General features: G+C 43.1%; 1 protein-coding gene across 1 annotated transcript; it reads left to right on the top strand.

Annotated features, from left to right (window-relative positions):
• Positions 1–6,772: 6,772 nt before the first annotated feature.
• Positions 6,773–7,906, top strand: LOC311505000 (G-protein coupled receptor 151; the record flags this gene model as incomplete). Its single annotated transcript, XM_084568379.1, has 1 exon — positions 6,773–7,906. The coding sequence occupies one exon, from the start codon at positions 6,773–6,775 to the stop codon at positions 7,904–7,906; it is 1,134 nt and encodes a 377-aa protein (XP_084424505.1).
• Between the last annotated feature and the right edge of the window lie 5,296 nt (positions 7,907–13,202).

Here is a 13,202-nt window from a genome sequence, read left to right as displayed (position 1 = left end):
TAAAGGATCTGCTGCCAATGTCCTGGTACCGGAGACCACAGCACACCTTCAGAGAGTCAGGGCTGCTTCGGTTGCTTTGATTGCTGCTTAAGGCAATCTTCTACTATTCATGTGGATGTAATTCTGACACATAGCACCTGCCTGAGCATTGCTGCAGACCATATACACCCATTCCTCGATGGCAGTGGTCTGTTTCAAAAGGTTAACCAATCCTGATGCACAGAGGCTCCACCTCTCAGCCTGCAGGATGTACTGTTTTATGATGGAGCTTAAAGTCCAAACAGTTCAATTTCACATTACAATTCTTACACCTGCTCCTTTAATTTGTTTGGCCTTTATCTAACTGTTAATGAATATGTTTATCCAATCATATGAACCTAACTGTAAATATGGGCGCTCTATTGGGCCTGTGGTCGGTGTTGTTTTATAACAAGCTATCACTCTTGAGGACTTGATTGGCTGTGGCAGCAGGAGGTCACAGCAGGTAGCAGCAGGAGCAGCAGCAGAGGAAACATTCAACATATTCAACAAAGCGTGCACCTCCTTCTAAAAGCATCATTAATCCCACAACGTACCGATGACCTGCTAATGTCACGTTTCCAGGCAGTCTTGGCTTTTTAAGTGTTTGTGATTAAAGAAGAAGAGAGAAGCCAACGCCTTCATCTGCTCTCCATCCACCTCCCTCCCTATGTTATAAAAAAAAAAAAAAAAGGCTGACATTAATTATTTGCTATTTTGCAGGCGGGAGTCTGCCCTTTTCCTAAAGGAACTCATTTATCCCCTTTGCATGAAGCCTGAATCAAATCAAATGCACGAAGCAGCGGTGGGGATAATGACGTTTCCTGCAGCTCGTCAATATGAGTCGATTAAAACCGTTAAACGGCTGCAACTTTTGCAGCATTGCACATCAAGTGTTTTCCATCCGCAGGTTGTCGTGGCAACCGTGAACTTTGACGGGGCTTGAAGGGAGTCAGATTTCACGTGGAGCAGGGAGCGACAAACTGATAATCCACTTTCTGAACAATAACATCAATAAGAAAAGCATCTGCTAACAACACGGTCACCGGGGGAGACCCTTTATCTCTATGAACGACAAAAAAAAACCTGCATTTCTTTTATACTGTAAAAAGCTTTTCTGCATCAAGGGATTTGGGTCGTCTGCTCTTTAGGATAGACATCCCTGTGGTCGAAAAAGTACTTCGTCTTTGTTTCTTGTCTGGGATACCTCCACAGGGAACATTACCAGACTTCATTTAGACTCTCTGGCTTTTTGTTCTTGTACTCCCGTTCCTCTTTATTATAACCTTTTCACTGTTATTCTGTCCCTCTCTGGCTCTGTAAAAAAAATAAAATAAGAAGAAGAAGAAGAAGAAGAAGAAGAAAACCCTTGAGGGGATGTGAGGGAACCAACAAAACTGATTCAGTCCGGGCTTGAGTGGCGGATGCAGAGGTTTAAAAATAAGTCATGTGCATTTACTGTTGTATCTCAGTGGGTCTGGGTTGATTCCAAAGAAAAAAAAAAATAAATAAATCCACAGTTACAGTCAAAGTACCGGATGCTACAACTCAAAAAGGAGCTATTCCTCCTTTCAGGACCCAGCTCTGTCGACTGCCCCCATTTAAAACGAACCAATAAATAAATAAATAGCAAACAGAAAACTTTATTCATTATGTTTTCAGTTCAAATAAACCAGATAATTGCAATACTTTGAGCTAAATGCTAATGCAAAAGTGCAAACATGCCATTGTTTAGCTACTGCAGATGCTAATGTTTGCTAATTAGCAACAAGCACAAAGGAAATTGACGAGGATGAAGTTCATTTTGCAGGTATTTGGTCGTAAATGAAAGGTGGCAGTAATGACAAGTCATCAGCATTCATCCTCTGGAAACAATGAAAGCCTGATAGTTTATTCTGCTTCAAGATTAGATTAGATTAGATCAGACTGGAATAAATTCAACTTTATTGCCATTGTACATGTTTAAGTACAAGGCAAAGAAATGCAGTTATCATCGTAGCAGATGTGCAGAGGCAGTAAACGCAGATGCAGACGTACATATAGATTTAAATTAGATTAAAACAGACCATGTTCCAGTTGTTGCAGCAGGATATTTACAGTTTTAAAAAATATAATATATATGAATGCTTCTACATAATCCATCCAATAGACATTAAATCACAATAAATGTTAGTAAATGTACAGTATGTCAATCCGCTGCTGCTAGAGTTGTCTGTCTCTCTGTGTTAGCCCTGTGATAGACTGGAGACCTGTCCAGGGTGGACCCCACCTCTAGACCAATGACAGCTGGGATAGACTCCAGCCTCCCTGGAGCTCTTCGGAGGACAAGTGGTTACAGAAAATGAATGAGTTATGCAGGTAATTGCACCGCTCTCCTTATTGTTCTATGAATTTGTTGGAGGTGTTGCCAAAAAAAATCTGAGTATTACTGATGATCCCAACTGGCTGAAGCGTTCTCACTTTTGTGTTTGTGTATTACGCCATTTGCACATTGACATTTCTTGTATTTGTTCTTTTAAGTGAAGTTGGACCCGTATGCAAGATACTAAGGAAAGGTAAGAGTAGGAACTCAAAGTAGAGTTTAAAAAAAATAAATAAATACAGGAACAAAAGACGCTGCAGGGAAGGCAGGTTGTACAAAAACTCAACTCCAGAAACAGGTAAGGACCAAAACCGAGACATGAATGCAAGGAAATGATCGGTAGGACAAACAGGCTTAACATCGCAGATAACTTGATAGAGTACAAAGGAAAGGTAGGGCTATATATACATATATGGGCAGAGGGGCTAACGAGACACAGGTGAAACTAAAGAGGACGGAGCACACAGGGAGAGGGGGAAAACACATGAAGTAAAGTAAGACAAGAAATACTAAGAATAAACTTAAAAAAATAAAAACAAGAAACACAGAAAATATTTAAAACTCAAAACCACCACAGTGTTATGTCATTTGTTCCTGACTTTCCCATCAGCCTCAGGTTTGTTGTTTGTTTTTGGCACCAGCTAGCTCATGTTAGCATGCTAACGCGTTAAGGTACTGGCTGCTACTGATGGCACTCACATTACCATGGAAACCACATACCAACATTATCTGTATAAAAGCCGTGTGAGTAGCTGAGGTAGCCAGAGGAGCTTCTCTCCAGATGGAACCTGTAATTAGACTCTCTATGAATTAAAGGAACCTTGTTGATCTTTGACTTTTTCCATCACAAACATCCAGTAGGTCTCATCATTTGTGTCTCCTCTTGAACATAAATGCAGATTTGTGTCACAGAAATCCCTGGAGGCTGAACCCTGCTCGTATTCTTGGCCCTGCGCGGCGGTCCACAACATATCAATTATCCCTGATTACTGCACGCCATGAGGGCAGCACCCCTGCATGTGCCATTATATCATCCCTCTAAATACCACCGGAGCCTTTTTTTGTACCCCTCCACCCTACACCCCCCGCCCTCCTTCGCTGCAATCACACTGCGCTATCCGTGCATCCATTAGCTCTGAAGCTCCAGAGTCTCTTTAAAGCTCCCCTCTCCGTCCACATCTCACACTACTTCACGACGCCTCACATCTTCCTAACCCCATACTGCGATGGTGGCGCCGGTCTCCTAGCAACCAGCCCTCTTAGAGGAGGTGACAGCATTTGAGTGGGCACCCTCACCTCTCCACATATACCCCATCACCTCCCCCCCATCCCCCCATCCCCTCCATCACCATCCCCACCATCCCTCCCCTTCACCATCCGGATGCTCTTCCAGTCGTGTAAACACACCTTGCTGCGTGCTGCCGGCTGCTTCGTTCACCTCATTAAACTCATCATTAACTTTCATTTCCAGCTCATTTATCTTCGTTCATTCGTGTTTACATCAAATAAAACACCACGTCAAACACCTGCAGGACAACAGAACAAATTATGGTTTATGTTTGACTGTGTGGTGGAAATTAAGAAGTCAGAGCAAATTTTGTATGTTCTCTGTAACCGTGTTTGGTTTTCTCTTGTGTTTCCTGCTTTATTATGTCATTTTTCTTTTCTGTTTGTGATCCCACTCACCTGTCTGGCCTTGTGTCTTATGTCTTCATGCTCCTTCCCTCATTTGTCTCACCTGTCTCTAATTATTCCATCAGCCTCATGACAGCGAATAAATAGCCACTCCTTTCCCCCTTTCTCCTTTCTCGGGCCGCCTGTGATGTTATGACAGCTTGTCCTTCCGTTCAGGTCCTTGTGCTCCTGAGATCTTGTCTTGGTTTTGGTCTTCTCCTGTTTTGGTTATCTCCCCTCTGCAATAACATGAGTACTGTTGTGGAAAACCTCAGTGCCTGGACTGATTCTGACCTAAGAGAGACTATTTCTCATGCTTTTATTTCATCACGTCTTGATTACTGCTACAGCCTTTCTACCTGTCTAAACACTAAGGCAATTTCACGGCTTTTAACCAGAACCAGGAAAATGGATCACATCCCTCCAGGTTTAGCAGACCTCCACTGGCTCCCAGTATGTTTTAGAATCGATTTTAAGGTCCTGTTGTTTACTTTTAAAGTTCTTCATGGGCGGCACATTGGCGTGGTGGTTAGCACTGACGCCTCACAGCAAGAAGGTTCTGGGTTTGAATCCATCGGCCGACTGGTTCCTTTCTGTGTCCAGTTTGCGTGTTATCTCCTGGTACTCCAGCTTCCTCCCACCAATGAACCTAACCAGCATGTCTTTGGACGGTCGGAGGAAGCTGGAGAACCTGGAGAGAACCCACACAGACACAGGGAGAACATGCAAATTCCATTTTATTTATTTATCTGTAGGGAATACACCAATCCTTTGGGCTCACGAAAAGTTAAAAACTTTGACTTGCTGGTGGAGCTGAATGAAAAGTCAAACCATAATCACACCGATCAGGATTCATCTTCTGGGAACCTTCAGTATCTGTATTCAGTTTAAAGAAAATCCATCCAAACAGTAATAGAGATAATTTTACTAAGAACAATAAAGGTCAGCCTGTCAGAAACCTTTATTATATTGTACATGGGATAATTTCATAATCCAAAAATCAAAAATGACCATAACATTGATCTGTTAAAGATGAAATAGATCCAATAATCTAATCTGTGACATCTGCAGGCACCCAGTAGTTCTACTCCACTCTCCCACAGGGGTCCCGTATAATTAAAACCCCATAGACATATACGCATATAATTAAATAATAATAAATAACATCACCCACACACACCATAGTACAGACGTTTGACAATACTCCAGATAATGTTGTGTAAAACCCTGAGACTCTGCATGAATTCATTAGTGACCATTGAGGGATAATAATGTCCAACAGTAATGTCAACCTATTTAACATTAAATAACTTTATTAGCTACCATTAACTGCAATTTTCTACAATTCTGCGTAAAAAGTAGACAAAGAGAATCCACTCAAATACATTAAACAGAAATATTCTGCTTTGGTGTTTTGTTTTTTTCAGGAAAATGAGTCAATATTACATATCAGAGAGGTGCAAAAGTAAGAGAAGTTCATCATTGATGGTCCATCAATGATGATAAGCCGTCCTGGTCCAGATGCAGCAGAACAGGCCTAAACCAGGACATTGATGATACTGGAATGATGCAGTGTTGTTTCATCTCATTTAAACCAAACTATTCTACTTTGGTCTCATCTGTCCACTAAACATTGTCCCAGTAGTCTTGTGTCTTGTCCACCTGATGTTTAGAAATGTTCTTCTTGGAGAGCAGTGTCTTTGTCCATCACACCATGGTTGTTCAGTGGATTCATCAACATTAACATTAGCCAATGTGAGAGAGGCCTTTAGCTGCTTAGAAGTTCCCCTTTGTTCCTCTGGGACCTCTCAGACTATTATGGAGTGATCTTTGTTGGTGGACCACTCCTGTGGAGGGGAACAGTCGTCTTCAATCTGTCTGACTGTGGATAATCTGTGGGTTCCAAACTCTTTAGAGATGGTTCTGGAACCTTTTCCAGCCTGATGATCAACAACCACTCTTTCTCTGAGCTCCTCAGAAAGCTCCTTTGTCCACAAACATGTGTTGTGAAGATCAGACTGAGACAAATCCCTGATTTATTGAAACTAAACCAGGAACTGAGCCACACCTGAGTCTCCTTACATTGATGGAAACACTTCTGAACACATGGACTCTGAGTTAATCCTAGAGGAGCACCTCTCTGATATGTAATATTGGCTCATTTTACTGCGTAAACGAATACCAAAGCCTCTTTCAGGATATATGGGGGGAAAAGTCTAGAACATTTTGAGGGTTGAAGTCATGATTTCTCAGTTTGCATCTTTTATGTTCTTATTCTCATGTCATTCCAGCATAATGTGATGAATGTAGCCTGTAGTTGGAGGCAGTAAACGTGAAAGTAAAAAACAGAAAACGTCAGACTACGTCGTTCCTTCTGGGGTCGTGGATGGAAACCTCGTCACGCTGCTGTCCCATTTGTTCTGGCTGCAGCCTGGAGCCACACTCATAAAGTGACGTGAGCGCTTGACGATGCTAAATGGCAGCACTTGAAATAGCCTACCTGGCAGCCTGCTCACCCACTAGCTGATGCGATCACGACCCCATTAGCTGCGTTTCAGCACCACGGCGCTGGACAGCTCCTCTGCCTCCTTTTCTTTTTGGTTTCTTTTTATTTCTTCTCCAGGATTTGAATTTGTAGGAGAGAAAAAAAAGTGAGTCTCATTTGTTGTCTGCATTTCTTTTTGTTCCTTTCCACTTCAAGGAGCTCACACTTTAAAGATGGATATTGATCGACCCACAAATGTCTCCTTTTTTGATTTCGTTGGAGGAGTTCAGCTCCTCCAGGGGGAGGACACCAGGGCGGCCATGCCTGTCATCCTGATCGGGATCTGTGTGTCCGGAGCCGTTGGGAATTTGCTCGTTTTGCTGATTTTCATACGTGACTTCAGGAACGGAAAGGGCTCCGAGGTGAAAGCGCTCCTCGCCTCCCTGGCTTCCACGGACCTGGTGATCCTGCTGCTGTGCGCCCCCGTGCGCGCGGTCACCTACTACAAGCAGACCTGGACCATGGGCAGTTTCGTGTGCAGCACCACGGACTGGTTCCAGCACTCGTGCGTGGTTGCAAAAACTTTAATCCTGGCAGCCACCACCAGAGCCAAACACACTTTGATTCCCAGCACCGCCGCGGGGCCCCTCTACAGCCCGACGTGGATCCACGGAGCCCTGGCGTTCATTTGGATAGTGTCCATGATGTTTCCCATCCCTCAGATGCTCTTCGCGTCTTTGGTGCCGCACGGCAGCGACACTATTTGCGTCTCAGAAATGCCAGTGTGCGCGTCTGACTTCATGAGTTTGTTCTACAAGATTTACCCAACTGCAACATTTCTGGTGCCGGTCATCTTCACAGTTGCTTACTACACCAAGACGCTGCACACTGCGGTGAACCACGCACCCAGCCCCCGGCATCAGAGCAAGGTTATCCTGGTTTTATTGTGTCTAAGCGGTGCCCTCGGGCTCATGCTGCTCCCAGAGTGGGGGACATTCACCTGGATCAGACTCGGGTACAACAAACCTCCCGTGGGTTTGCTGATCTTTGCGCAGGTCCTCCTTTACGCGTGCAGCTCTCTGTCGCCGGTCATCCTGATGACCATGTACGACGACGTGCGCCAGGGACTGGTCACCATCTGGTTCGCGGCGACCTGCAGAAGCGCAAAGCAAGTCCCCTGCAAGAAATGTCCCAAAACGGAGGGGAACGGAGCCGAGATGGTGGCGAACGCCGTCGCCAACGCTGTCACGCAGGAGAACGAGAAGACGTTCCCAGATGTGGAGCACTTTTGGACAGGGCGCAGGAACACGCAGGTGGAAGAGGAGCAGGATCCGATCCCTTGGGAGAAAGAGGAGAAAATGTTGTAAAATAAATTAAATATATCTTTGTTTGTTTTTTTAAGTAGCAGAAGAGCTCAGTCTGATCTCGATTGGTTTCTAGTTCGTTGACCCACAGTTCAGACCCTCGTTGAAAGGCTCCAGTGGCCTGTTTGCTGTCGTGAGCTTGATTAGATGTAAACTAAACTCGTGCACCATCATGTCATCTGTTCTAAACACCTGTTCTTGCCTAAAGTGTTGATGCACTGTTCAGTAGGACACGTTTTATTGTATACCAGAGGAGACTTGTACAAAGTGTAAATATCCAGGACACTCAAGCATCCAGTTGTGATTTGTGTGATGTATTATGATATTAAAACCTTCTCAAATATGGACTGCTCTATTTTTATTTATCTTTCCCCCCTCTGCAGGATATAAAACACTCACCTTAATCATGGATAATAATACAGTTTGACCATCAAATCTCTCCATTTAATTCAGACGACTGTGCAAACACAGATCATTTCTCCATATTAAATTCACAACTAATCCAGCTGCACAATTTAGGTCAAGTCAGTAATGATATTTCAGTGAAAGCAGCATCCTGGGGTGCAGGTTCAGTGACGCAGTAGTGTAATGTCATGACTATTTACTCCTCCAGTAGTCTATAATAAATCTAACCTGTCACATATTTATTGATTACATCGTATATATTGAGCTAATCCGACTAAAGTTATGAAATAATTCTCTTCAAACTCAAATTAAATAGCAGGAAATGGAAACGAATTAAAGCATGCACGGTTTTTGAGTAAATGCATTGCTTCCCAACCTTCTTCTGTTTTAATAAAAGCATTTAAGGCGCCATATTTATTCCCGTGGTTGTCCAAAATGTAAAGAATGGATGCTGAGATGAACGACAACACAGTAAACAGTTTGAATACAGCACATTAAAGTGTCTTTCAATGCAAATAAAGCATCATTTTCTAACTAAAGACAGTTTATCATTCAGTATCTGGTTATAACCTGCATTAATATGTCCCTAAATGGGGACTAATCAGTAATTACCTCTTTAAATTACATTAATAGCGTGCTATTAAAGCTTTATAGGTGTTTATACACTTGTAAATACAATATAGGTGTAAATAAAGTAATGTTACAGTTATATATGTCCTCATATCTGCTTATTAACATGTTGTATGCAGATTAAAGATGATAAAAAGACAATAAAGACAAATAATAGAAGCACAGTCACGAACTAAGACTATTTCCTATAATAAGTTGCTTAAAAAACACCAATTGGGGATTTTAAAGTTGTTAAATTTATAATTCTTAATGCATTTTATTTTATTTTCAGGCCTGTAGAGCCTGACGTGGACATTCAGATAGTCGCCACCACCATCAGCACCATCAGCACCATCAGCACCATCCGCCCTGACCCTCGTCAGCAGCATAACCTTTCAGCGGCTGTGAAAGGAAACCTGCTCTTAGTCGTCCGTGTGTTTACCAGTAAAGCAGCGGCCGCCCGTGGCTCCGACGCCCCGGCAGATTTGACATTTTAGTCTGCCTGAGTGAAAAGAAAGGTTACAGGTTGAAGAGGGAGGGAGGGAGGGAGGGAGGGGGGCAAGAAAAAAAAATACAAGCCTCTAAAGCTCTTCAGCATGATTGTGCTCCTGCACATAATTTATTCATTGACAATGGACCATGTCTCCAAACGTCTGCCCTTGGGTCACTTGGATTTTCTTGTTGTTTCTTTCATTCTATTTTTAACTGTGAGTTTTCCATCACAGGACGACACGACGTTGCATGAAACACATATATCTTTTAGGCGATCAAGGACTCAGCTTAAGAGACAAACCTATAAAATTAATGATCTCTCATCGTACGGGGCTTGCTGTAAAAACTGCTCAATATTTTACCTGCAACAAACTGTTGTATCACATGTCAAAGCTGCAGAAATGTAAAGAAACTGTAGGTTATTATATACAATTTACATGTGTGATAATAATGTAGAGAAGAAAATATGTTCCACTGTATGAAATTAATTAATTAATTCATCTTCTGTAACCGCTTGTCCTGTGAAGGGTCACGGGGGGATCTAACACAGAGAGACACTCACACCTACGGCCAATCTAGAATCACCAATCAATCTAACGAGCAGAAAGGCCCTGAACCCAGAACCTTCTTGCTGTGAGGCATCAGTGCTAACCACCACGCCACTGTGCCGCCCATGAAGAACTTTAAAAGTAATCAACAGGACCTTAAAATCGATTCTAAAACATACTGGGAGCCAGTGGAGGTCTGCTAAACCTGGAGGGATGTGATCCGTTTTCCTGGTTCTGGTTAAAAGCCGTGAAATTGCCTCAGTGTTCAGACAGGTAGAAAAGGGTGTAGCAGTAATCCAGATGTGATGAAATAAAAGCATGTGAAGTAGTCTCTGCATCTTTAAAAGATAGAATGGGATGGATCTTGGCAATGTTGCTCAGATGGTAAAAACAAGTTTGAACCGTCTTGGTGATACAGGACTGAAAACTTCGGTCAGAATCAGTCCAGACACTGAGGTTTACCACAACAGTACTCATGTTCCTACAGAGGGGAGAACTTGCTTTGAATGATATGCAAAACAAGACGAGATCTCAGGAGCACGACGACCTGAAAAAGGACAAAGGGGGAAAGGCGTGGCCAGTTATACACAGACACAGGGAGAACATGCAAACTCAACACAGAAAGGCCCAGTCGGCCGATGGATTTGAACCCAGAACTTTCTTTGTGTGAGGCATCCGTCTCTCAAAGCTCCTCAGTGCTGCTTTAAAGTGAAGCCTGCGAGCTCATAGAGCAACTGAGAGTAACTGTCGGCTTCTAGAAACCACCGAGGCTAACTAGAGGAAGGAAAAAGGCCTAATGATGATAAAGAAAACTCAATACGACTAAATGTCTGCATATTGAGTTTCCTTCCACCATTGCTTGAAACGTCAGCGAATACGCCTCAATTATGTAAAGGTCCATGATGTACGGAGGCAGAGACGTGGTTACGACTAACACTGACCCCAGAGTCCCATTCTGGGCGATTGTTGCCGTCTAGACGCCTCCGAGGCTAACGTTTTATCAAGCTAACGACCGGGTAACCCAATGTAGGGAACATAAAGTTAAAAACTGCATCAGCTTGAATGTTTTCCACAGTTTGGTTAATGATAAGATAATGTGTGTGGGCAATAAATGATGTTTAGGGGAAAAAATTAAAGAATTCAATATAGTTTTAGTTGCTTATTTGGTTTTTAGTTTTGGAGGAGGTATCTGGGGCCAAAAGGGGCCAGTGGAGGTGTTTATGGGGGCATCTGCACTAACTTTAGAGGTTAACCAGGACCAGACCAGACCGATGCTGCCTTTAAATGGGGTTGTTTTTACCTCGTTCACAACTCCACATGAACGCCGTCCTGGAAGCAGCGTACACAACCCCTTCCCCCTTGTCGTAACTGTCAGGATACGGTCTTAAAGGGGAATTGCCATTTTTTTACAACCTGGACCTTATTTCTGGCATAAAATACGATTGTTTACTCACCCATACAACTTTGGTGTCATTTAAAGTCGTTCGGATGATATTTAGATCTGCATATATCCATATAGTGGGAGTGAATGGGGCACCGAAACGCAGCCTCTAAATAACGCATTATCTGCCTCGAAACTCGTTCATTTCACCAATATTTTGTTATGATACGCTAGTGCTATTCCCCGTTGAGTCTGGAGTTACCTGTTATCATCATCCTGGGTCTGTAGATTGACCTACTAACCATGTCTGAATATTTTTCCGATTCTGAGGTTGTGGACGACAACTTTGTTTATGATTATGATTATCCTCGTTGATAGGAGGATGCGGAGGCAGAGAGAGGAACAGCTGGCCAAAGAACAACAAACCGCTGCACGTCCGCAAATAGCTAACATGTAACTCTGGACTCAACGGGGAATAGTACTAGTGTATCATAACAAATGCGTTATTTAGAGGCTGCGTTTCGGTGCCCCAGTCACTCCCACTATATGGATATACGCGGATCTAAATATCATCCGAACGACTCCAAATGACACCGAAATTATACGGGTGAGTAAACGATCGTATTTTATGCTAGAAATAAGTTATCTATCAGAATCTGTGCTCACATAGAGTGGAGTGAACAGACTCAAGACTTCTCTCCTAAAGAGGTGGGGCCGTAACTAAAAAACCCACGTGGCACAGATACAGGAAGTGACCATCAACTCTTAACGTTTCTGATCTGTCTTTCCTGTTAAATCCTGCACAGTGCATCTTTAAAATATGACAACAGTAACATCAGATAAGATGAAAACATGCACGGATCGGCAGCAGCTGCTCTGAAGAGTCGGTTAAAAAGTAGGATGCAGAGTGTCGAATAAAGAAGCAGCTGATGCCCGAGGCGGCACCTCCGATCCATCACGGTTGACTGAGAAGGAAAAACAGCCTGTGCATTACAGTAAAAGAGCAGGACGGCACTCTTTTCATAGTCCTTTAGCTGTGAAACCTCTGCAGTGTGGTGTGAATGTAAGATGTGCAATATTCTCATGCAGAGCCACACAAGTGTTTGGCTTCAGTAATGAGTGAATCCGCTCTGGGACAATTAGCAGCTCTTGTGTGTGCAGAATAAAAGATTTCCAATTCAACCTTTTGCTTTCTCTTTATTTTTATATATATATCAAGCAAGGGCACTGTGAGCTAGGTGAAAGTTCATGAGTCTTAAACAGAAGCTGCTGACCTTTGACCTCAGCGGCTCTACGGATGTTGTTATTGTTATCGATATACTTAACTTGTCTTCCCTTTGAGGCGGACATGTAAACCACGATGGGACATTATGGACTTTCTCCCCCACAGGCAGCTTGTTTATGGCAGCATTATATGTTTTATGGCCAAGTGAAGCAGAATGTAGAATGCGGAATGCCCCGTTATGTAATGTTTCGCCTGGATTGCAGAACATTATTTGTTATTACATGCTTCTTGGTCAAAGGAGACACACACTGCACCTCTGAGAAGATCGAGGCTACCTTTCACGAGAAGTCTCGCTGCCTCTTTGTTTCTGGCAGCGAGACAGAAATGAGAAATTACTCCGACCTCAACCCGATCCTTTGCTGAGTGCTTAGAGGTTACAACTGCCTGAACTGTACGCGTTTGTGAACGGGATTCTGAATGGCTCGGACATGCACTAACACCACAGAGGTTGTGGGTTAGATTTCTGTTGGGATTTCACTCGATAAAAGCTGATGTGAGAGCAGATGGATATGAGGTTTTGGCAGGAAGTTCTCTGGGGAATATTTGGATTTTATTCTCTTTACAAATGACAATAACAAG

Source organism: Chelon labrosus, assembly GCF_963514085.1.
Source record: "Chelon labrosus genome assembly, chromosome: 20".
Lineage (NCBI taxonomy): Eukaryota > Metazoa > Chordata > Actinopteri > Mugiliformes > Mugilidae > Chelon > Chelon labrosus.
Note: the sequence above shows the minus strand (reverse complement) of the source record. Positions and strands in the feature narration are given on the sequence as shown.